The following is a 27,355-nucleotide window of genomic DNA, read 5'->3' as shown; positions in this document are numbered from 1 at the left end:
AAACTAGTGGGTTTGGGGGGATTGATTTTGTCATTTGGGCGTTGTATTTGCTGGGATTTATAGTTCACCTACAATCAAAGAGCATTCTGAACCCCACCAACAATAGAATTGGGCCAAATTTCCTACATAGAACCCCAACGCCTTGAAGGGACTCGCTGGTGGGACCATCCCTCCAGCCTCGCACGCTCTCCCTCACCCACACATGCGCACCACACTGCCATGTGCTGAGCATGCCTGCCCTCCCCTCCCAGCTTGGAGTATCAGAAACAGCCCTCCCCTTGGCTGAGAGGCTGACCAATCACAGCAGAGGAGGGCTTTTGGTGGGAGGATTCGCCATCTGTTTCCAAAAAGGAAGAGAAGGACAGCCAGAGATCTTCAGCCTTTTCTGCCAAAGGGGTTCCTAAGACCATTAGAAATATATGTTTTCTGATGGTCTTTGATGACCTCTCTGAAACCCCATTCCAACCCTCAGGTTGACAAACGTTGAACAAGAACATATTCTCCCTATCCCATTCCCAGCATTTACCGATCAAAGTTGTCTCTTGTCCCATAACAATGCCTGCAGTCTGAATGGCCATATGTGTTGTTCTTTCCAGTTTAATTATAGAAACATCCTGGAGTTACTATTTTTATTTTGCTTCTCTTTACTCAAAGTTCTTCCTTCCCCTATCTCCTAGAAATTTTGGGTCAAGGGAATACTGCATTGCTTAAATCAAGCATTTGGACTGTATTTAATTTCATGTAAGCTTTTCAGGTTTGTCAGTGTGAATTATCATTAAAAGTGGCTTTTAAGTAAAAACCAACAACAATTGTCAAGGGAAATAGATACTTTTGAACTGAAATAAGGATATTTACAGCAAAAACCTGGCTTCCAGCATGGTAGTTAACCACTTGAGGGATGGTTCAATAATGTCCAGTGAAAAAAGCAGTGGGTTTTAGGGAAAAAATAACCAAATACTGGTTTCAGTTTTTTTTCCTCATTAAAATGTGTGTAGACTCTGATTGCTGGAGACATACAGACAAGCCTTAAGTGTGGTTTAGAATATCCCTGTATGCTCATAGATAGCCCACAAACACTGTGCAAGGCAAAACTTGTAACCTTATTTTCTGTGAATTATTCCCTTGAGTTGTAATTGGGAGTGTCTGCCTATATGACATGAAAAATTATTTGTAGTTAGTAGTGAAGAAAAGGGCAAGAGAGGGAGGTTAGGGGAGGAGAAAACACATCCTTGTTTATGAGTACATGTCATCCCTTAATAAATAATAATTGCTATGTTTCTGGCCTCCTCCAGTAGAAAAATAATGCAAATGTAAGAGACAGATAATGCAGATGTAGGAGAAGCTTTCAGGAGAGCTGCTTTGGATGATGCCTTGTAACATGGTTAGACAATTTGTCTTTCTAAACTGGCGTTGATAACTACAGTGGTTCTCAGCCTTTGAGTTTCCAGATTATTGAGACTTTTTCTCCCAGAATATCAGATTATTGTCCATGTATGCATTGAGGGCCTCCCTGGTGGCGCAGCAGATTAAACCACTGAACTGTGGTGAATTATTCCCTTGAGTTGTAACGACTGTGAGAGCTAACTGCATTAAATAACTACTGACCGAGAGGTCATGAGTTCGAAGCCAGCCCAGGTCATTCATCTAGCTTGCTGTCAACCTATGCAGCCCAAAAGACAGATGCATCTGTCATTTAGGAAATTTAGGTACAGCTTATGTGGGGAAGCTAATTTAACTAATTTATGATGCCAAAAAAAAACCCCCTTCCAGCAGCATGCAGAAGAATGAGGAAGTACTCCATCAAAGGACTTGGTGTCACAATGGACGGTGAAGCGGCAGCTCCCCCATGGCTGGAATCGAGCCAAAATCCAGCATACCCTCATGAAGCTGGAAAAAGCTTGGGCACAGCTGGAATGTTAAAATTTCCTCTGCGTCTGTATATGTTGTATGTCTTACTGGCATTGAATGTGTGCCATGTGTATGCGGATTGGAATCTGCCCTGAGTCCTCTGCAGGGTGAGAAGGACAGAATATAAATACTGTAAGTAAGTAAGCAAGTAAATAAATAAATAAATTGCTGACCAAAAGGTCAGCGGTTCAAACCTGGGGAGTGGGGCGAGCTCCTGCTCTTAGGCCTAGCTTCTACCAACCTAGCAGTTTGAAAACATGCAAATATGGGTAGATCAATAGGTATTGCTTCTGTGGGAAGGTAATGGTGCTCTATGCAGTCATGCTGGCCATATAACCTTGGAGGTATCTACAGACAATACTGGCTCTTCAGCTTAGAAATTGAGATGAACACCACTCCCTAGAGTTGGACACGACTAGAGTTAGTGCCAGGGGAAACCTTTACCTTTAGTATGCAGTTTGAGTTTTTGAAGAGTCAAGGTCAAGAACATCTGGAAAACTCAAGTTTTGATTTCTTACATTATTATTTTGATGGGTAACTCAATAACTGCAGACTATTTTTTCAATGCACAATTTTAGCATAGATTCTCAACATCTCACCAAGTTACAAATCTCAGAATTCTGTAGGATGGAGCCAACATAGTGAAAAAGACATCAAACTGCTGAGACTGAGAGATTTCGTTTTGCCAAAGATCACCCTGTGGGATTCCCTCTCTGAGTGGGGATTTGAAGCCTGGTCTCCAGTCTTAGTCCAGTTCTCTGAGCACTACACTACATATACGCACATAGTGTTAAGATTCCCAGTCTTACGTAATGTAAGTCTGCAGTAACATAGTTACATTATGGTTGTCCAATATCCAAACTATTATTATACTGGCTCAATATTTTTGACCCATGTTTGATAGTTGACATATGTAACTGTGCCTATGCAACAATCATATAAATATGGCCATGTCTCAAAGGCTGAAAAATTACACCTGGATGTGTAAATGATATCAACTGAGCTTGAACTAGTGGCCAAATTGGCCGGGACATTTTGGCAGTTGCAGTCTAAGTAAGTAAACTTTCCATGTTCTTGTCAGTGGAATTCTGTGAGATGGTTGTTTGGTTGAGTAGACTTGTGGTTTCATGTGTGGTTTGTCTGTCAGTTTTCGTTCATTCAGTAGAACATTGTAAGGAAAGAAGTAAAAATACATCTGGAATCCTTTAAATATTTTTTGTAATACATTCTTATTGGAAGTATTCTGTTTCAGGCCACAGTGTTTAGGATATACAAGGTTTGCTTTTGACTGAAGGTGGAAGCAAAATCACATCTGTTACAGAACTCCCTGTGGGTAGTTCTGATGAAAGAAGCAAAACCTACAGAGTGGCATATGCATTTTTCCAAATCCCATTTGTTTCACAAGGGATTGCTTTAGAGAAACTGCTGCTGCTCAGTTGTGTCCAGACTAAATCAGTGAGTAACCTTGGAGGCAGGATGTCCATAATCAACACATTTGGTTAGTGTTCTGTGACTGCTTATCTGGATCAAGTTATTTGTTAATGTATTTCATCACTATGATTAAAATCTAATCTTTCCAGATGGATCATTTGCCTCCCCTTTCTGTATATGATTTTCTGAGATCTTTTAGTTATGTTGATCTTGATGTTAATCTTAAAAACTTCCATACATTAGTATTTTGCATATAACAATTTTTGTGGACTTTCATAGAAGCTGACTGGTTTGTTATTTATTTCTTTATTTTATTTACAATATTTATATTCCGTCTTTCTTACCCTGCAGGGGATTCAGCGTGGATTACAATTCACATATACATGGCAAACATTCAATGGACTACTTCTTCAGTCTTATGCATGCTGCTTGAAGGTTTTATGGTGTTGTAAATTAGTTAAATTAGTCTCCCTGCATAAAGCTGTACCTAAATTTCCTACTTTACAGATGCAACTGTCTTTCGGGCTGCATAGGTTAACAGCAAACTAGACTATTAATGGTCAGGAGCTCACTCTGACCCAGGCTGGTTTCAAACTCATGATCTCTCGGTCACTGGTGATTTAATGCAGCTGGCTACTAACTAGCTGATTTTGGAAGCCCAGTCCAGTCCTTGTTTTCATTTATTTGGTCTAAAGTGGGGTTGGAAATGATGTGACCCTTCAGAAATTGCTAGGTTGTAAATACCAGAACATCCTAAATGTCATAGCCAAGGATACTGAGAGTTGATCTTCAACAATATCTGGACTGTGCAATCCACACTTCGGGTTCTGAACAGCAGCCTAGCATAATCACGTGAGAATCGTATGAAACTAAAGCTGATATAGCCTTCACACGTAGACACTGCTTTGTTTCTTAGAACATACCATTAATTGGTTTGGACACTGGCTCCTATTTGATTATTGTTTTCATGTTCAGCCTGCATATGTTTGGAAGTTAAGTTAAAATGAAGTTAAGATGAACAGTCATCTACTTGTTTGATCCAGTTAAATAAATTCTTGCCAAGTGGGATGTTTCAAGAATAATCTGGCTAAAAGTATCCAGAGAAAGAACTCGGTATTTATCTGGCACTGTCTCCCCCTATTGACATTTTGAGGCTTTGTTGTAAAATTCCTATAAATGTCATAAAGGTCCAGGACCTTGGCTTATTGTTAGTCCAGAACGGTAATTCTTCAATGTTTAGTGTGAGCAGAATAATTTAAGCAAGCTAGACAAACATTACTTTATTACCTATCTAATAAATGTCAGTTTTGATTTATTGAATACACAATCCTGTCAGCAGTAGTCATAACAGCTTTCTTTTCTTCTGTGCTTTTGGAGACAGTGTTTCCTCCTTTACATTACATCCTTTGGCAAAGACTTTGGGAGCATGACCACTGTGTACAAACTATTGCTGCTGCCTCTGTTTCCTTTAAGTCTAATGCACACCATTCCTCAAAGGAGCTTACATTTTCATACACAATTCTTCTAAACACTTTTATTCTCACTCCACTCCTGTTGTGCAGTTAAATAGAAAGTGATTGACTGACAAACGTGTTGAGGAGAAAGGGCTTTATCACCCTGGCAAATTAGACTACTTTTGGAGAGGGCGGAGCTGCGGCAGGCTCACTGCCCTTCTCAGTTCTTCGAAGAACGGTGAAACCCGACCATCCCACCCAGTTACAGTATAACTGACATGGTCACCTTTTGGGGGCCAGGTAGGATTTCCCCCCCCCCCCTCCTGTGCTAGGGTGGGGTTTTTCACCTACCCTATACTGTTGCAGCAGGGCATATTGGGAGGTGGGGGCTATTAAATAGGCATGCCCGGAAACATCTGGGGGATTGAATCAAGTCAAGGCACCCATTTTGAAAGGCCAGCAACCGTAACCTGGTCCTATGATGTAAATAAAAGAGGGCAGGGTGAATTTGAGTGGCCTGGGAATTAAGAATATGACAGTAATAATTCTGGGAGCAGAATTACCCTCACCAAGTTCATTGCCAAGTTCATGGGCAAGAGAAGATTGTGCTCAGTTATGGTGGTGGTGGGTGGAAATATTAATATCTAAATAGGTAACAACAACAATAAAAGTTGCCCCTAGTTAACCTAATCATGTGTGTCGCCTCTTCATTTGCAGGGGTGGTGTGGCAATTTGAGTCTGATTGTCCTGAATGACATACTGCTAAATGACTACACTGCTTCTCATTATGTTTTCATTTTTAGTAGCACCATTTGCAAAGATGGGGAACTGTTGACATTCTTGATGCAGCTGTAAGTAACTTTTACATGTTAATGGACCACATTACCAAAGGGCACTTGGGGATTTTTAAAAACTTACTGGGGGCATAAATGTGGCTCATGGGCTCTGTGGATTTTAGAGTTCAGCTCACAGTTTCCCCAGCCTGTGGAAGTATTTAACCATTGACCATGGTAGATCAGGTTTTTGGAAGTTGAAGCCAAGACTATGTTGAGGGTCAAAGATTCTTTATACTTGTCTTACTGGGTCTCTGCTTCTTTCAGCAATGAGTTATTTGACAGTCTATAGCTTCATGAACCAGCAGGTAAGGCAGTTGAGTTTAAGGAGCTGTTAATCAAAATGGACAAGCCATCTTTGTCCAGAGAAGGAACATGCAAGAAGCATGACCCAGATTTCAGCTGGAACTTTTTAGCTGGGGATAGGTTTGAAAGAGGGAAGATGATGGATTCAGTTAACTCTATTTGTCCATCATTCACCTCACTTCCATCAACACAAGAGCTAGTGGAGATGCTACCTTTGCCTCCTCCATTGCTTTCTTCAAACAGAAAGCATTTATAGGGGGGAACTTCTTGGTCATGTGAAAACTCTGCATGAGCAAGAAATCTGGAAAACATGGATTTTGCTCATATGAAAAATCCTAAAATCTGTCATTTGTTACATGTGTAGTCAGGAAAGCAACAACAGTGTGATAGAGCATTTCCCTGCTTCTCTGTTGATCAAAGTGTGTGAGTAATACCTGAGCAGATTCTTGTTATTGTTGTGGTTTATTCATTCAGTCACTTCCAACTCTTCGTGACCTCATGGAACCAGCCCATGCCAGAGCTCCCTGTTGGCCGTCACAACCCCCAAATTTCTTCAGAGTCAAGCCAGTCACTTCAAGGATACATCCATTCATTTTACCCTTGGTCGGCCCCTCTTCCCTTTTCCTTCCATTTTCCCTAGCATCATTGTCTTCTCTAAGCTTTCTTGTCTTCTCAGTGTGTGGCGAAAGTACTTTATCTTTGCCTCTACTATCCTTCCCTCCAATGAGCAGTCAGGCCGTATTTCCTGGAGTATGGACTGGTTGGATCTTCTTGCGGTCCAAGGCACTCTCAGAACTTTCCTCCATCACCACAGTTCAAAAGCATCTATCTTCCTTCGCTCAGCCTTCCTTATGGTCCTGCTCTCACATCCATAGGTTACTATGGGGAATACCATCGCTTTAATTATGTGGATCTTTGTTGACAGTGTGATGTCATCAGTAAATCTAGGCTGTTTCTCTTTGGTCCTTTCTTTGTAGATCTTGTAATTTCCCTCCCATAAGAGTATGTTTGAGTTGCAAAATTTAACCAGGGAAATACACCACTTCAGTGCTGGTTGTGGTTGAATGTGAACAGACTTTGGATATAATCCCAAATCACAGGAAGATGGTTCATGTCACAATGTCCCAACATGGTATTTTATTTCGTTGCATTATTCACTCCAGTCCCTGTTATTTGATTTCAACCATAAGTCTCCGGTTTCCAACCACTGGCTTATGTTGGGGTCCTGTTTAACTTATATATCATCACCAAATCCTGTTCCCATATTTTCTTTATGCGTGTTTATGGTTGGTGGCCAAAAGCAAAGGGGAAATGTCAAGATCAAGATGTGAAGCTTAAATAATACTTTCAAGGAGAATACAGGGAGATGGAGCCTGGGGGCATTGTAACGGCACTATAGAGGAAACTGGAATAATGTTATCTCTCTTGCTAAAATTTCAGAGTGCAAGAGAGCCATGTCGCAGATTCTTGATAAGTCATGCACTATTTTTGGGGGGTGGGTGATGGCGGTGGGGAATGAAGACAGACATATTTTCATGCAGAAAAATTGTGGTTTTCTGCAGTCTTGCATGGTTCTCCTTTCTGATGGAATTATCATTTCGCAAAAATACAATTTACATTTACAAAATAAAAGGCCTGTTCTTCCTATTTTGTCCTTCAGATCATTTCCAACTTGCGCTGACCCTAAGATGAACCTAACATGGGGTTTATTACCAACATTTGTTCAAATGGTGGTTTTCTTTGGTTCCCTCTGAGGCAGAGAAAGTGAAACATGACTAAGGTTATGGAACTACTTGATAATAGACTACTGCAATGCACTCTATGTGGGGTTGCCTCCCAAGACTGTTTGGAAGCTGCAAATGGTCCAACGAGCCAGGTTGCTAACAGGAGCAGCGCTCAGGGAGCCCACAACTTCTCTGTTGCGCCAGCTCCACTGGCTGCCTGTTTGCTTCAATTCAGAGTGCTGGCTTTAGCCTATAAAGCCCTAAACTGTTTCAGTCCAACTTACTTATCTGAACGTATCTCTCCTTATGAACCATCTAGGACGTTAAGATCTTCTGGGGAGGCCCTGCTCTCAGTCCTGCCTTCCTTGCAGATGCGTCTGGTGGGGACGAGAGACAGGGCCTTCTCAACGGTGGCCCCTCAACTGTGGAACGCTTTGCCTAGAGATATAAGATTGACTCCTTCCCTCATAAATTTTTGAAAAAAGGTGAAAACCTGGCCTTTTCAGCAGGCCTTTCCAAATACGGCATAGCTATACGGAATTATGGAACTACTTGATAACACAATGGAATAATGACTTGATATGGAGACGCTCACGATAATGTTTTAAGGCTTTGTACTTTTTTTATAGTTTTATATCATGCTATTATTTTTAACATAATTTTATGATTGTTTTACTTGTTATAATTTTTGAGGTATCAAATTGTTGCCAATCTGTGAACCGCCCCAAGTCGCCTCTGGGCTGAGAGGGGCGGTATATAAATATGGCAAATAAATAAATAAGGTAACTCAAAAGGTTTTCATGTCTGAGCAGGAATTTGAACCCCAGTCTCCAGAGTCAGTCCAGTGCTGACTTCAACATGTTGCTTCTTAATAATATTGTACTCAGTTCTTGGACAGGACAATCTGATTTGAGTACAAGACAACTGTGGCATTGCACTGGATGCTAGCTTTGCTATTGATTAGAGCAGGTAAAAACGAATTTCTGACCAGATTTTTTAGCTAATGGGGAGGGATGATGGGAGTTATACTTCAACAAAATCTTAAGACCTACTTCAGTACTTTATGTAATCTCTCTCTCTCTCTCTCTCTCTCTCTATATATATATATGTATATATATATATATGTGTATATATATATAAAATCTAGTCCTGTCCAACTCTGGTGGGTGATGCTCATCTCCATTTCTAAGCTGAAGAGCTGCCATTGTCTGTAAATACTTCCAAAGTCATGTGTCCAATATGACTGCATGGAGCGCTGTTATCTTCCCACCAGTGCGGTACCTATTGATCTGCTCACATTTGCATGTTTTTAACTGCTTTGGCAGAAGCTGGACCTAACGATGGGAGCTCACTGCGTCTCCCAGATTTGAACTGCCAACCTTTTGGTCAGCAAGTTCAGCAGCTTAGCGGTTAAACTCGCTGTGCCACTGGGGGGCCCTTAATATCTATATCAACCCAATTTTGAGAGTAAATACAAGCTATATTTTAATTTGTTTATGAAATGTGAAGTGGCAGTATTAGGGAACATGATTATAAGTCGTAATAAATATGATGTGTAAATTTCATTATGCTGTCAGCCAGCATTTGTGGCGTTAAGTTTGTGTGGCAATAGACCAAAAAAATCCTTCTGAACTGTTCATTTAGGATGCAATTTACATTTTGGAGGCATCCAATTTCCATTGTAATTGTTCTCCATTTGCTTGGTCCATTATCAGTAACTTTGGGAAATTACGTTTTTCTCTTTAAAGTTTGTAGCAAGCTCTTTGGAATTGGATTTGTCAAATAATATTAATATGCATTCTCTCAATTTCTTTGTGTGATGGCTATATAGCTTTTGGGTGCTACTTTAAGTGGGAAAAAATGCTGTGTTTTTGTTAAAATTCTTTTGTTTCAGGGAGGTGTTTAATCCAGGTAGATTTTTCTAACATACTGAGCTAAGTAGGCTGAGTTTGCCAATGTCCCCTGCTTTGCAGAGAACAGCCCTTTTTTTTAAAGGTTGTAAAAGAAATCATCATCTGTTTGAGTGACTCAGAGTGCATCTACACTATAGATTTAATGCCGTGTAATGCTGCTTTAACTGCTGTGGCTCAATGTTACGAAATCATGGGAGTTATAATTTTACAAGGTCTTTAGCCTTCTCTGCTACAGAGTGCTGGTGCCTCACCAAACTGTAAATCCCAGGATTCCATAGCATTAAGCCAAGGCAGTTAAAGTGTTCTCAAACTGCATTAATTCTACAATGTTGATACACCCTAAGTATTCTTTAATGATTAAAAAATGATCTGAAAGGAAAATACATAGAGACCTTGACTTTCCTCCCATTGAGAGTAAAATGAGGAGTGTGATTGGTTGTAACCCTTTCCCACAGTGAGGAGATACATTGTATTAATGGAAAGATAATTATGAAAATCCATGGGCTCTTTAAGAATGTAAGGGCTACACTAAATGGACCAATGCCACAGCCTTTTATTAAGGCATCTTCCTAGGTTTCTGATATAGTCAGAAAACAGACTGAAAAGGGTCTGTGTAATTTTGGTGAAAAAAGCAAAACTTGAATAAAAGAAAAGAAACAATAATCCCAATAATTCCCTAACTAGTATGGCTACTAGCCATCGTAGCTGGTAAGTCCCAACATGTAGGAACATTTCTCTAGTTTTGTGAGCAAGATAGTACATATGCTCTTCTTCACAACAACCTTCGACCAAATGTCTCTTGAACTGTTGGTCCACCATGCCAATTTATGTAAATTATTCCTGGGACAAGTTGCAGTGACAAACTGACTTCCCCTTTATGCTTGATACTCAATTTACATTATGAATGGGAAATTCCACCAGTTTCAAAGGTTGTAAATTCGACTCCCTCCAAAAATGGGGGAGAGGGAGAAGGTGAGTAGAAGCAACTCCTAGTTGTCCATAGCATTCCTTCCAGATCCTATCAGGAATACTGGCATGGTATGCCCTGAATCTGGAGGAGATAGAACTGGTCATCTCACCCCTAAAACATGCCTCCATTTACCACTGCCTCTCCCATTTCTAGAGGAGTGACTATGATAGCCTGTTGCAGCAGAATGAGCAGACTAGCAAGTTTATTATGACACATGAACTTTCATGCGCCTTTCACTATCCTCACAGTTTGTGAAATTAACTCAGTAATCATTCTACCCACATCTTTAGGCATGGAAATCAGGGTCAGCATACACTTTGATGCCTGAAATGTCGACTTTGTGAAGCATTTTCGATTGGTAGGCTTGCTTAAAAATAACATGAAGTTAAGTAAGGAAGATGTTAATTCTCTACAGTTATGTGTGGGCTACAAATTGTCCTGTGATACAAGATATTTGGCTTTTCTTCCAAAGGATGCTGTGTGCGAAGGGTAGATAATGCGGTTCTCCTCCCCCTCATCTAAAATTCCAGAAAACGGTTCTTGTGGGTGGAAAGAATGTTAGTCATTTTCTGAAAATTCTTCAAATGCCCATTTTTTTGCCTCTTATCTCAAAGTACGTTTGCCTCATGGGTTAATTGTTCTGCAGCAACTTTCCTAGTTTCTGAAAGTAAAAGGGAGAGCGCTCACTTTGATTTCCAGTTCCTCAGTTTTGTAATAGCTTTAAGGGATATTGGATATGTTTTACATAGTTGTTTTAAGAAAATTATTATTTGGGCATAGAACTCAATGGATGCATAAAAAACCGACTTAGACTACTGCTGCTTTACATATTACCCCTAAAATCTATAGCCACAAACATAGGTTAAACAAATAAGATTTTTATGAACCCCTTCCTCTGAATGTCCCAAGCATCATGCCCAGTTATCAAAGTGGTTGAAGGATTTGGAGAACTGATAAACATTTCTTTCAAGGTCTGGTCAAAGTGGCTTTTGGTGTAAAGCCCAAATTATACAATCTAATCTAAACTATGTAAGGAACTCCTTTTAGGAAACTGGTTTTTCCGTACAACATAATAATAGCACTATGATTCCACTTTAATTACCAAGACAATATCCTGTGCAGTCTTGGCATTTTCCATGCAGCAGGGAGCTATTTAGAATTTTGAGTCAGAAAGCTCTTAGGCCAGTGGTTCTCAACCTGGGGTCCCCAGATGTTTTTGGCCTACAACTCCCAGAAATCCCAGCCAGTTTACAAGCTGTTGGGATTTCTGGGAGTTGAAGGCCAAAACATCTGGGGACCCCAGGTTGAGAACCACTGCTCTTAGGTGTTTTGGGCTACAACTCCCAGAAATCCCAGTCTGCTGACCAGCTGTTAGGATTTCTGGGAGTTGAAGGCCAAAACATCTGGGGACCCACAGGTTGAGACCCACTGCTCTAGTGCCTTATCAGACTATAAACTCCATCAGATTCCATAGAATGCAGCTGGCAGTTCAAGTGGAATCATAGCACTATAATTTTATATTATAAAACAGTTTTTTAATGATGATAATCGCAGAAGCAATAAAATGATGTGATTTTGAGGATAAAGGTAAATGCAAGACCCCGATGCTTCTTCAGTGTTCTTATCCTGTTCATACAATTAGTGTATGAATTGAGGCTGACTACTTTTTCCCGTTATTGCCTAATCTGATGAGCATCGATTCTCCAAAATATTGCACAATCATGCTACTTTCAAAGAGATTCCTTCTCTAAAACAGATGTTTGAGGGATTGCTCCTAAATCCGTCTGAATGCAAAGGAAGTATTGCCAACTTAGGCAACAACAATAGCCTTGCATAAAGGGAACCATGTTTTGAAAACTGTGTTGAGTTACTAGTTTCTGTGTCAGGATGCTATTATTCTTTCTGAAGATCTACTTAGATTGATACATATTTGAACAAGTGATTGGGTGTTATTGTAGATTTTTGGCCAGTTGTTGTAATAGGACATTTGATCAATGGTTTCATAGGTTACTGCATGGATACATGAGGTCATAGAAAATAGGGAACTCTACTGAAAAGCAGGACTTTTGGCCCAAGAGGACCTAGAAGATGCCTAGAGATGACATATTTTACCAGATGTCGATAAATTATTGTTAATCTAATTGATTAATATCAAGCCTAGTCTCCTCCTAATCAATGGCAGTTATCAGCACAAAGCCCACCTGACTACTAGAGACTTGCATTATTCTTCCCCACTCTTTGCTCTCTTGCTGAACTTTGTTTATACTTAATGTTTCAGGTTTATTTGGGAAGGTTTGTCAGTATCCTGGGGGTGGTGCTGTGCTACAGGAGAATTCCCCTTTATCCATTTCCAAAGTTGTTCTTCCAGCAGTACAGTTAGATTCAAGGCAAGGTTATTGTGAAGTTTTTTTTCCTTGTTTGAATGCACCAAGTCAGTCTGTTGACATAAACAGCTGTTAGTTGATCTTGAAGTACTGATATGTTGGAGACCTAGCAATGTATTCAGAGTCATATAGCAAATTTGCAGTTCCATAACAATGATTGTTGATTTTGTAAACTTGAATTACAATATCAAACAGTATAAAACAAAAAAGGAAAAATAATATGTGAAAAGAGGTAGCCTTGAACTGCCAATGAACTACCCATAGGACTCACCATGAATCTTAGTTCATCATTGGTTGCAGCTGTTCCTTACATGGCTCTATAGTTGTCTTTTTGTCTGAGTAAAACCATAACACCTATAGGAAAAAAATATTAATGGCATGGAAAAGCCATATTATGTAGAAGGGCTCATCATATTCCAGGATGGGTGATAGTTGAAATATATTTTTCCCTTTTTATTGATGCAATTCTTTATCTTTGATCTTTGACCTATTTTACCTTTTATTTAATTTGAATTGTATTTTTTGTCTCAACCCTGGGAGCCATTTTTGCCACTTAAGGCCACAGTTTAATAGATGAGATAATACACAGAGAGATGCATTTTAAAATTAGAAATTCAAGGAAATCTGTGTAATAATTTGGACATTTTGACTTGGTTAATCTGTTTTAGGAGAACATTTCCATTGGCATCTGGGCATACTTCTTCCCCTAACATTAGCTATTCTTAAAACATCTTGAGGCTCTACCCTCATTATGAAATACAAACTGCAACTGAATACACAGATCGAAAAGTCAATAGGCTGGACCAGAGTAGCCACAATATCAGGAAGCTTTCTAAATTCTAATGTAAACTAAAAGTGATTGGATTTCAGACTTGGCCTGGTAAATCTATTGTTTTCCCAGGTGACTTTCAATAACTGTTTCATTAGGATAAAATACGCTCTATTATACGTGAGCTGTATTGTTCAATGGGTTACATCGATTTCCGCATATTTGTATCTTTTGAAAAGGAACAACATGACTTGTTTTTCTTAGGCCAGTGTCGTAACAAATGTTACAGTGTTGTAACAAAATGAGATCTCTTCTTTCTGCAGCCATTGAAACTAAGAGAGTATAGCTCTAGAGCATTTTCCAGACCTTCAAAGACAGGTTTTGGGATCCGTGAAGAACTGGTGTCCAAAGTATTGTTGTGCACTTGTTTCCAGTTGAGCTGATGGATAATGGCCAAAGTATCCTAAAAATTAAAATGTGTATTATGGATTGATTTTTTTCTTTTATTCAGTTTATGAACACCAGGAAATACACAGATTCTGAGTAAAACTATGTCAAGGTTATGAAGAGCATTAGATTCTTCCCAGTTGTTACATCTCAGTAATCCCCCTACTCCAATGAGCAGTCTTCCAACAGGTTAAAATGGTTAACCAAAGAACAATAATTTACCTATATACCTGTTGATTTAGTTAGTTCATATTCCACCTTTCTCCTTATACAAGATCAAAGGTGTGTCAGTAATTTCAGTGTTCATGTTTGTATCTGAGATAATTTAGATTGCAACAACTATTTTTACTATGATGCATCATATTTGAACTTGTTTGTAAAGTCTACGTACTCAGATCAATATGTGATTAATTCCGAACAGATGAATTCAGAAGTATATTGAAAATTACTTATGAAGTAGTAGGTGCGTATGTTTATGAATACTGTGTAATTACACAGCTTCCACTGTGCATTATGTTTTATGCATGCATAAAAAACTCATAAGGTCCAGATGTTTCCATTTGCATAAACAAGTGGCACATCATGCATCCATAGGATACAATCTGAAGACAAATGCTTGAAACTAAGGATTTCAGAATTTGGTCAGTGATTGGACCATTTGTAAAATACATGGAAGGAACTGGAGTAAAAAATTAAGAAATAGAACAGAGAACTCAAGATGGACAATATTGCTCAGGTTATGCAAATAAGATGAATTCATCAAGGACTTAACAACATGTCATGCTGGAGAGAGAAGTTAATTAGTTGATTGTTTAAATTGATCCAGAGAAGCTAAGAAGAACCCAAGAACTGTAGGTAAAGCCTCATCATTTTGGAGAGTAAGTAAGATTATGATTAACAGTGCTCCATTCTTAACTTAAATCTTAGACAGTCTCCAATGCTTGGACAGCAATGCTTCAGCTTTATCATATTTGTCCTCTCATAGTTCTTAACAATGTCATGATCCTGATTCATTTTCTTTTTACATGTTCTGCCAAGCATGAATGGATTAAAAATCTGAATTTATTCATTGTAGTGTTTCTGGAGTTTGGCGGTGGTCTCGATGATTTATATACCTAATGCCCAAGTAGAATGCTGCAGGTTTTCGATGTTTTTCCTTTGCACAGTTGGTGTCTGTGCTTGGTTACCTAGGAAACTGCTGTTGCATGGAATTTGATTTGCTTGGTTGTCAGAGTTATGGTTGAAGTTTGAAGTGGAGAGTGGCGTGCTCAGAGGGAATGCTCAAACCAGCTAAATGCTGGCAAGTTGAGCTGTTGAATATTCAGCAACCGAGGTTTCGAGACGAGCATGAAGGGGAAATGATGGCTTTTACCTTGCCTTAGCAAAACATATTTTATGATAAATTAGGGGATTTAGGACTGACCTGTTGATAATTTGTTTTTTTCAGCTTCAAAAAAGCAAGTGCTCATTACTACATTCAAGTGCATTTTCAGATGGAGAGCAGCAGATTAGGAATGTCCCTATCATGTCTTTTCTTTCTAATAAATATAAAATTCCCAACTTGCAAGATGTATTGTGGGATGAGCTCTAGGGGACTTCCTTCTTTTAGAGTTCATTTGAATTCAGAGCATGTGGTATTGGTCTCCTAAGCCAACATGTCTAGTGGTGAAGGATGATGGACATTTTTCATCAGTATGTCAAGGGCTGCTGCTTTACCATCATTGCCCTATGTTGTAGAGTCTACAGTAACATGTTTTTTGTCATAAACTGCAGAGAAATAAATACATACATATTGTAACCTTATAAATACAGCATTGTAAAATTTGTGAGTATGAGAGGGCACATATTTTTCATTATTATGGATGGCCCTCCACATTTGTGAGGGCTAGGATTGCAAATCAGAAATATATTTAGGCTGCCTATACTGTATTTCACTCACAAAATATACTGATGGGATGGTTGGACTTGACCACGTGGGCATTTTCTCGCTTGCTTACTCAGTGCTCATGGGTTGTAGGAGAGAAAGGGGGTGATCTAACAGGGGGAGAAAGAGGATACTCATCCCAACTGCTCTTCACGTTGCACAAGTGAGCAAATGTGTTCATGCCCTCTTCTTGTCCCGTCTTCTTTTCCCCTCACATTGTACAAGTGAGCAACTTCTTGTGCACTCTGCTCCCATCCCCTTTTGCGTTTCCATCCACACAACTGAGGCAATATATTTCCACCTTCCTGTTTAAATCACTTCTCCATTTCCACCAGCGTGTATGAACTAGAGAGTGAATATACATGCAGGTCATGTCCACTGATCCCATCCCCTTCCCTCATGTCTTGTCTATATGAATAAGTGAGGCAATCACAATTTTATTTCTTTTTGTACCCCTGGTGTTATCAAATTCTTTGTTAATAATAGTTTTGGACAGCAATGGAGGCAAAAGAAAATATATTAATCTGCAATAATAAAATCTGTGAATGCTTAACATATATGTGGAAGGCCAACTGTAATCCGGTTACCAAGAAATTATCTTTAATACTATCACCACTCTTTCTTGTTGTTATTGTTATGTTTATTTATATCCCGCTTTTTCTCTCCACAAAGACTCAAAGCAGCTACTCTCTTATCTTACCAATCTTACTCTCTTTTGTGGTTTTAACTATAGATAATGGCTTATATAATCAGAAATCTTCTCTTCCACTGCATGTGTTTACAAAATTTCCCTTTCATATTTCATTTATCTAACTACTGAGTTAATACTAATGAGAATGCTAGCGAAAGTACTTAAGCCCCTGTACATCTTTATTTTATTTTTCCAATTTTTTTAAAAAATCTTCTCCAATGTGTTACTAGATTTCCCATTTCAAGTGCTTATTTAAAAATGCACCTTGGCTCCAGAAGCAAATCAATATTTACAGTGCATTAGTGCCACAGAGAATTTGAAGCCGTGTGATTAGAGTTCATTGCTGTTTTATCCGCTCTTCAAAGCAACCTTAGACATCAAACGCTATCTGCCATCATCCAGGAATTTGTGACACTGTACTGGGCCTACGCACGCCTTTGTCTGGCATTTTAATTATTTAAAATCTCTTTATTCTTTGATTTATTTTTAACACAGAAGAACATTCTGAATTCTGTACGTTAAATAAACTTAAAAATGACATATAGTCATTTTTAAAAATAAAGAAGCACTTAATATTGTGCTATTTGTCTTCTTATTTTTTATATAGTAGAAAGAGTTGTAGGTAGTAGAGGAGGTTAGTTGGGGTTGGGAGGGAAGGGATTGCAAGCAGTGGGAGGTAAAGGAAACGTAATGACACCCACCAATACTAGTGATTAACCAGAGAATAAAATGAATGAATATGCAGGAATACCTTGCTAATACAGTGAGTGGATTAGGTTCCAGACCACAATTGTAAAGTGAATATTACCTTTAATCAAATCACAGCTTTTTTTTTTTCATTTGCTGATGAATATAAAAACCTAAAAAAATATTTACAGTGTCAATTCTTAAGTATGAAATAGCACTAGGTGTAAATCACTGGTTCCCAACCTTTTTTTTTAGCCAGGGACCACGCTCCAACATTAGTACCTAAAGGGTTACAAATCAGTTATTGGTCAACTTTAGATTTGGTTTGGGGTGCTGATTCAGAAAATTGCATTGAACAGACCACACCAGCTCTAGTTTCTGATACAGAACATATGCCAGGATCCGCAACAGCGAAAGAGAGGCAGGCGGTGCGAAAGGAGCAGAAATAAATAAAATAAAATAAATAAAGAGGAAGGAGGCTCATGGACCAGATTTTTGTCCTCGCTGCCCACTGATGGTCAATGGCTCACAGGTTAAGAATGACTGGTCTAAATAAATAACACAGAAATTAAAATAATAAATGAAAAGTTGTCAGAAGTACATAAATTCTGTAAACAGGCTAAATGCGAGTAACAAAATGGGGCTGTAGTGTAATTAAAAAGCACCATATTTGCCAAGTACTCTAAAATAAAGTGCTTTAAAGTAAAGTATGCCTGAATAAGATCAATTTTGTTTGGTGATGGTGTTTTGGTGATGGTGTGTATTATATGCAGAAAGGGCTGTATTTTATGTAGAAAATATTTTTGTGCGGATATAGATAGACAGACGGACACACACACATGTACACACAAACATACGAGTATCTGTACTTTACTGGAATTCTAGCCTTAATAAAATGATACATGAATGTTGTTGTTTTTTTGTAGTACCAGAGTGCATTTCAGATATGTTTAAGCAATTAGGCTTCCTGATTGACTTTTGTTGGTAAAGTATGGATATTAGCACTAATCGCTGACATTTGAATATAGATTCAGGCTGAGGAAAGACTTCATGCTGGCTGCAGATAGGGTTTTCATGTCATATCTTCTCATTAGCCATTTGTATAAATCTTTTGGGTGAGGGGGGCACATGTAAAGAAGCAAGGAAGGAGTATTTAAGTGTCTCATTATACTGCCGTGGAATCTGAAATATGATTTTGAGAATCAAAAGCTAATCAGTGAAGGTATTATTACCAGCTTCATTATTTTTGATTTCTTCTGATACATATTATAATTTGGGGATCCCTTTTTCAAAGGCACTTGGATTTCAACAACAGCAGCAAAATACATAAGAATGGGCAAGTTCAGATTTTGATATAAAAGAGAAGGGGAACATTTATGGATGTGGCCTTTCATTTTGGATATCTTTATTCAGTTTTCAACCTGTCATGAATACTTTTGTTAATCTAGTGAAAAAATAGGACCACCCGTGCACAAAGGGAACATGTAACATCCTTGTTAAAAGAGATCTCCTCTGGCTACCAATTCTTTTCAGAGTACAATTCAAAGTGCTAGTCATGACCTATAACGTCCTATATGGCTTAGATCCAGGCTATCTGAAAGACTATATATATCTGTATGCAGACTTATCAGAATCTTAAGATCTATGATGGAGGGCTTTCGCTGCCACCATCATAGGCTTGCTTGGTGAGAACACGGGAAAGATATTTTCCAGTAACTGCGTCTATCTTCTTTAATTCCCTGTTGGAAATTGAAATGAGGTTATTACTTCTTGCTTAAGAAACACTTAAACTAACCTAGTCAGTAAGTGGATGCAAAAAATACTGAATTCTGGTGGTACAATAATTTGAATGGAAGGAGGAAGCTATCTAAGTTAACATTGAGATTCTTGCGAAGTGTAGCAGGATGCTGCTTCAATGGCTTTACACACAATCTTTTTCCCCGTCTTGCTTAGAGCTTGCACCTACTCTTGTTTTCTCTCTGGAGATGACCCATAGAAACTGGAGATAGAAGGTCAGGACCTGCGATCTGTCAGTCCTTATTTTGTAGTTCTGATAAGGTTTCTGACTAACATCCAAGAAGGAGATCTTAGGACTGTAGGGGCTTACCATCAACTCAGTCTGTAATAGCAGTAGAAAACACAAATTTGGTGGCCAAAATACAATTCCTAGCACTGACAAAAGTAGATAAGTTGAACAAAGTTCTTAAATGGCCAGTGAATACTTACCCCAATTGTTAATTCAACTGGTCTATTGAATTACTCCCCTGTCTAGAATTATTAGGGGAAAGACTGTAGAAGACATTAAAATTTTACATCCACAAAAGCTCATGCTAAAATAAAACCCAGTTAGTCTTTAAGGTGTTGCCACATTTCTGTTTTTCTCCCCCTCACTTCCTCAAAGCACAGCAAAGTTTATTGATTAGTCCACTGACCATATCAACATTAAAAACAAAAACAGAAATGTACACAAATAAACAATAATCACTATCCTAAGACTCCCATAATAGTGAACTAACATACATTCAAACTTGATTTAAGTTAAAAATAATTAAAAATATATTGTCGAAGGCTTTCATGGCCGGAATCACTCAGTTCTTGTGGGTTTTTTCGGGCTATATGGCCATGTTCTAGAGGCATTTCTCCTAAGGAGAAATGCCTCTAGAACATGGCCATATAGCCCGAAAAACCCACAAGAACTGAATTAAAAATATCATCCTTAAAATGCCAAGGTAAAATTTCAAACCACAAAAATTAAAAACGAAGGTTAAAACAAAAGTTAAAATAGACCAGCGATTGCACAATCCCAAGCCACTTCAGATATCTGCATCACTCCTACAGTTTACCCTAATCTCCTCCAGATACACAGTTCTCAGCTGCGTTGCTTTATGAAGGAAAAGGGCTGTTTGGTGTGTTATCTTAGCATTCTGGCCAGCCATTAAGAATGTAGTTTTGATATGGGGATCCCAGTGAGTCTTCTGTATACTGAATGGTCCGAGGTATTGATTTCTCTCTTTGTTGTACAAAATACAACTAAACAGTACATGTATAATATCCTCTACCTCTGTTGCCCCACAGATAGAGAAACGTTCATTATATGGAACTTGGTTAAACCCTCACTTCCTCCTTTTTTAAGCATGACAAAGTAATAGTAAAAACACTTGTCACCCATAAAAACCAATTATTGGTAGTTTTGACCCCAAATTGAAGTAGGCAGCTACTTCTTCGTGTAACGAGAGTTTTCAGAAGTTGTTTTTTTATTATAACTTCCAGAATGGTCAGGGCACTGTTGGTTGAAGGATTCTGGGAACTATAGTCTAAAAAAGGAATTTCCTACCATGCATTGAACTATGCTTTTGGTGCTTTAGTGTCCACTCCACACTAGGTCCGGTTCTGCTTACTAGCAGTTGGAACCATGAATGGAAGAACACAAACTCATGGCTTGAAGTTGGCCGTAGCAATTTGTAAGACTGTTTAATATGCTTGGAAACCTCACTGAAGCATATAAACTGTGTGCTATTAGGTAAGAAATAATAGATAGTTCTTGATATATGCCTCTAATTATTTTTGTTCCATTTTTATATTACATTCTGCCTCATTAGCAAGGAAACATAACTCTTCTAATGTGTTTTCTTTGTTGAACATTGTGGAATGTAATAAAAAAGTATGGTGTTTAAACAGGGAAAAGAGACAGCCTAATGGAAATAAAATGCATTTTTCATTTTTACTTATTTTTCCTGTTTCCCCATAGCACGCTTGAGAATGTGCTGATTTTGGGTTCTCTTGGGTGATGCTTGTTACAGAAAAGGTTTAAAGGCAGGAAATTGTGCTGCTAAACAAATATTCAACATCACAATATCTTTAGTCTATATAAACTCTTATGGGTTGGACCCATGGTGCTCTGTTGGATGTGTGCCAATTACAATAAGAATTTCAGTCTTGATCAAGGCATCTGATGGCTACCGTGTAATAAGGAGCTTGAAGACTATGTTTCATCTGTTGACAGTGTGTGCCATTTCCATTTATTTGTCTCTTGAAATGCATAAAGGATGAATGCCAGCAGCCTCTGCAGTATGAAGACATGAATGAAAATGGTTAGGGAACAAACCAGGATATCAAATCACATTTCAATCCTGGTTCATTAAACACATTTAAGGGTAGAACAAAATCTTCCAATGAACGTTGAACATTTGACCCTTCAGATAGTTCCATAGTTCTTTAAGTATGGTGTAATAAGTGAGGGGAATCTATTATGTAAAGAGGATCACCATTAGTTTGGAGATCCCACCACTATGCTATCTACCAGCTATTCTTCACTAATAGCGATCTATCTTTTCTAACTAACCACTTTGGCTTCACTAACTTCTCCTCTCCTAACTCTCTCCCAAAACCTAACTCTCTTCTTCAACATTCAGACCCAGACTAAACTGCCAGATTTTAAAATGCACCCTTTCAGGCAATTTTTTCCTGCACTCACTAAGCTCCACCCACTTTCTCCCAGCCAATCACAAAGGCTCTCCACATTTCCCTCCAGGCTGCTCCTAAGCTCCGCCTCCTCTAGGAAATGAGTACTTTAAGATGGCTGCCTCCCTGCACCATCTTACAAAATGGCTGCCAAAATACTTGGGCTTACTTCCTGAGCTTTTCCCTGGCCTAAAAGGTAGGCAATTCATCACACACGAACCCTCATAATCCATTAATGATAGTTCTTGGATGGGAGTTGTAGGACAAAATGTATGGAGTACAAACTTCCCAATTTTCTTCTAAAGCAGAAGATTTCCTTCCATCATATGTGAAGATGAGACAGAGAGTATGTCACTGCTGATTTGCTTCTCCTTAAACTATGGCTTTAATGTGTTACTGAACCTGCACACTGTATTTATTTGTAGGTTGTGGTGGAATATTCAACATCACAATAGTAATTATGAAATGTAAACATTCCCAAATATCAATTTGTCTAACTTCTGAAATTTGGTTGATGAATTTGGTTGTGAGCAACATGCAGCTTGAAAGAGCAACTTTTTGGAGGACAACTGCCAGAATCACCTGGCCAGGATGGCCACTGGAAAAATAGTAGCGTATGACTCCATTGTTTCATCCACTCAAACTACAGTGTGAATTATGAAGTTCTAAATAAAACTCAAATTGCATGGGAGCATGCAATTCAGATAAGTTGTATAGCTTCTTGCTTGTAACTGTAAAAATCAGTAATTTTTTGCTCTTCACTAGAGCATCTTCACTAGAAGGGCTGTTGAGATTTCAGCATGAGTGAGCCAGAGAACTTGAAGAACTTCAATTTGTTTCTTCAAGGGATGCTGAGCAAGTATTCCCCAGGAATGATTTAATACAAATTATCCTTCTTTAAGTCAGTTGACTGTGGTAGATAACTCACTGGGGACTTCTTCCAATTCTGTGCCATCATGCTGGTTTCAGACAAACTCAGCCTTTTAGTCTCGAAATGGGAGTTGTACAATTTCCTAACTTAATTGGGGAAGAAATAAGGCCTTAAATCTTCAGCGCCTTTGCTTTTTATCGTTTCAGATATGCCTCTTCATGTACGGCGCAGCAGTGATCCTGCATTAGTTGGCCTTTCAACATCAGTCAGTGAGAACAATTTCACTTCGGAAGAGCCTTCTCGGAAAAACCCCACAAGATGGTCAACGACTGCAGGTTTCCTCAAGCAGAATGCACCTGGAGGGCCAAGGAGTCATGAAAGAAAGGTATTATCTTCTTACTTCAGAGAAAATATCAGATGAAGAACTGATATTTCCTTGTCATTTATTTATTAGGATGTCCAGTTATGGAAAAAAAAAACTATTATCGAAAATCATAGAATCCAAATAACAATTTTTAAAATGGCTAACAGAACCAATATAGAACATGTTCAATTTTTCGCAAGGTTCAGCCAGTCAGCATTTTTATGTGTATGAAAATACACAGCCTTTGATCAACAACAACAAAAACATGTAGTAAGTGTGCATTTTTTCTTTTCCCATTTGAGCTCTTATAGAGCTGCATAAAACCTTCATTCCAAGGAAGTGATGGAATTTCTTAAGAGATAAGTGTCATTCCTTTACTATTCATTTTGTGCATCTGCATAAATAAAAAGAGTTTGAAGTGCTGTAAAATCAGAGATAGACTCTGATCCAATGTCACATGGCTCCTTTCTAGTTCTGGCAAGATGAGAAATACATCTGCATTAGGCAGGATTTCTAACCATGGATGTTCTCAATTCGATTCAACAATCTCTGCTGTCGAAGTTTCCTCTTAGGGCAATGGTTTTCAGTATGAGAGACCATGTGAACTGGGAAGCAGCTGAATGCTAGACCCTGTTCTTTTATACTTATGTTGATGATTTCACATAAGTTATAAGTATTATAGTAGCAGTGGCAGAGATTTAGAAGACTTAAAAAAAACCAAGCTGTTTCTTGCATAGTTGATATGATTACATTGTTGGATGTATTGTTGATAGATGCTCTTGCAAAATTAGGCCTATGATAGACACCAGGTTCCCACAAAATTACCAGGTAGAGGCCAAGAATGTTGTGGTTAATATAGAAGCTTGTCTATCAAAGACACAGTAGCAACATATGAAAAGGAAATGTAAATTTACTCTTGTTCAGCAGAGTTCAAAACAGTGAAATAAGCTTGTGGCATTGCATCAAAATAACAGTCCTTCAGAGTAACAGAACTCACATATTCTTTGTATACAGTCATACGAACACAGATGGCATGGCTTCTCCAATTTCCGTCCCCGGAGAGCAAGCAAGGGAGATCAAACATGTATCCCAATAGGCACTCGGTTATACCCCACTGGGAATGCCCCAAACCTACTGACCCTAAAGAGCACATCCATGTAGCCTGTGTATAATAACCACCAGAATGAGTCCTTTTTCTCTTAACACACCTGGTAGTGATTCCACACACAGGGAAGGTAGTGATCTCACACAAAACTTACTGCCAGTTTTACAGAAACCTTAACAAAGAAGACCAAGAAAATCTTTTAAAACATATCACAGGGTACTAGTAGGATAGTATAGACAATGGATTTGTAGGACATGTGAATGACATCTCCCTTGTTTCTCAAAATGGTGAATGAAAAATAAATGTGGAATATCCCTTAGCCAAAGTGCTTGGGATCCAGAAGTATTTTGGATTTGCGGGATTTTGGAATACCTGTATTGTCATATATGTACATAATGAGATATCTCAGAGATGAGGAACAAATAAAAACATTTATTTTTCATATATACCTTATACACCTAGCCTGAAGATAATTTGTGTACATTGAACCATCAGAAAGCAAAGGTTTCAGCCACTCATGTTGACAATTTGGGATTTTGGAGGACTTTTGGATTTCCAGATAAGCTCATGGACATGTGGCAAAATGACTTCTTGGATGGGGTCAAGATTCAATCTTGTCCAGAATGTTTTATCTGATATCAATGGTCCACTATTAATTGTAAGGTGTAGGGTCTGTGATCTTTGCAAACATATATTTTGAAGATGTTTTTTGACCTTTTCCTGTGAGCCTAAAGAAATAGTTCCACTTCTAATTTGAATTTCTCCTGCTTTTATCAAATATCCAAGGCAGTTCTTAATAGTCTACCCATTCTTTATTGCTCCAGTTCTTTTTAAGGCCCATGGCTAGACAAGGGGGAGGGGGGCGGATATCTCCAAAGAGTTCCATTACTTTATGTAAACTTCCAAGACAAAATGACTCACAGTGTCTGTTGTATTTTTGCTCTCTCTGCATATTTTCTATGAGTTCAATGTCTCCACATGAGCAATAATACTTGTGACTAAAGAAATCAGCATGAAGCTTGTTTTCCTATGTACCTTTATTCTTAAAGAGAGGACTTCAAAGACATTTTTGGGATTTGTTTCATTCTTGCATTCTCCTTTCTTTGACCTAATTCTGACTGTAGAAATACTTTTTTAAAAAAAGAAACAAGAGCTTGCTATTTCTTCATTTTCAAAACATGGTTATAAAAATCAATTTCCAGGCGAAACATATTGAACATTACTTTGTGGTTAATAGCTAAAATTCATATTTGCATGTACTTTGAAATTACTCCTCAGATGCTGTATAAATAAGGCATTAATTATTTTTTTGTTATGTCTACATAACAAGAATTTATAGCAATATCTTTAGAAGGTTGACCCATTTGGGGAATTTTAAGCCAAAAGAGGAAGTAAAGGAGGTAAAGAGAAGGAGGGTGAAGGAGAATCCTCAGTAATATATATATATATATATATATATATATATATATATATATATATATATATATATATTCCTAGTTACTGCTTTCCTCCTCATTTAAATCTTTCATGATGTATCCTTTGTACTTTTTCCCTGTACTTTTAATTAGTGGCATTTCAAACACAAATGAAAAAAACTCTTGAAAGATAAAATAAAAATTCAGAGAATTCACTCTTGCTTCACATTACTGTATATTATACCGTATACCAGGTTCCCAACTCAGAGAGGTTATAGGGAACATATAACTCCATCACTTAAATAACTTATCTGGCCAATACATTTAAAGTCCTGTATGTTTTGAGATTAAAACTTTTTGAAAAAGTGTGTCTTTCTGCACGAGGCTTAATGAGCTCTTAAGGACTTCATCACATGCAACATCTCCCTCATTTCCACACACGAGGGAGAGTAATAATAAAATAATAATAATAAAATAATTTATATTCTTCCCTTTCTCCCTGGAGGGACTCAGGGCAGATTCCAAACATAAAAGTAATGCATTCAATGTTCAAACACAACATCCTTAGTAATGAAATTTGGCAACCCAACATATGAGAACAAATTATTACTTAACTAAAATTAAATAGAAAATGCAGCTTGTTACATCAGACATAAGAGAAAACATCGAACAGAAGCATCGATTTCCCAGTTCTTTGGGGGCAAATAGATTGTGTCTCCTTGTAAGGGAAAGTAAAGGAGCCCATAGAAATGGTGTCCATCTTAAGAATGATGCCTTGTGTCTCCTCTACGCATAATTGAGCTAGAGACGGGATGAGGTGATTCTGTGTGCTGGGAGTAAGTAAATTCTCAGTCTTTTTTATAGAAGACAGAATCCCACACAGCAAGACAATTCTACATGCAAATAATGCTTTCCCCTGTTTCCCCACATATTCCCCAGATTCATCTGATGGAAGTCCTAAGATCTGCAAGAGAAGGCTTTCTCTCAGTCTCACCACTGTCTTAGGCATATATTTTTTTTGCTGAAAACACAATAGAGAGCTTTCATGGTGGCCACTCTCTCATTGCCTGACTCCTTCTTTAATTGGCCCCTTTCTTCATCAGAATCACACACAATGGATTTCAAGAAACATAGAAGTTTTAATATCCTAACATTAGGCAGATCCACAATATGGTGAGTTTTTAGAGTATTTTTCACCATTAAGTATAAGAGCTCCGATATGTCAGTCATTGGTTTTAAGACACCTCCCATTTTAAATATAGTTCCATCTCTTTAGAGCAATTAAGTATGCTTGTTTTTCTCTCTCTCAAAATGTTTTTCTGAACTGTACCAGAGCAACATATCACTACAAATGAGCAGGGTGACCAAGATAAAAAGAAATCCAATTGATGTAGCATAGTGATGGGAAATCCAGACACAGGGGAGCCTTAAATCAGAAAGAAGGGAGAAATAATGTGGTATTGTACAACAGATATTGATAATGTTATCTCCTTAAAATTTGTTTTCCTACATAATAACAATTAATCTTTTGAAAGATGGCAGTCTATGGGAATAATAAATCTTTGTGTATTTATCTTTTGAATGTTAGAGCAATAAAAATGGACTGATTGATAGAATGGACAATGATGACAATAATAGAACATTTGGGAAGGGGGATTTTTGTTTGAAGAACAGGATTAATCCTCCCTTCACACCATG

General features: G+C 38.2%; 1 protein-coding gene across 13 annotated transcripts in view; it reads left to right on the top strand.

The window, feature by feature from the left end:
• The window catches only part of PARD3 (par-3 family cell polarity regulator), a 620,400-nt gene that overhangs the window by 250,641 nt on the left and 342,404 nt on the right, over positions 1–27,355 (top strand). For all 13 annotated transcript variants that reach the window (XM_067470360.1, XM_067470359.1, XM_060782524.2 and 10 more), the window contains one exon: positions 22,980–23,158. In XM_067470360.1, the coding sequence (XP_067326461.1) occupies positions 22,980–23,158 (179 nt within the window). The remainder of the gene's footprint in view (positions 1–22,979; positions 23,159–27,355) is intronic.

This window comes from Anolis sagrei, chromosome 6, assembly GCF_037176765.1.
Source record: "Anolis sagrei isolate rAnoSag1 chromosome 6, rAnoSag1.mat, whole genome shotgun sequence".
NCBI lineage: Eukaryota > Metazoa > Chordata > Lepidosauria > Squamata > Dactyloidae > Anolis > Anolis sagrei.
The sequence above is the reverse complement of the archived record's forward strand: the minus strand, read 5'-3'. Positions and strand labels throughout refer to the sequence as shown.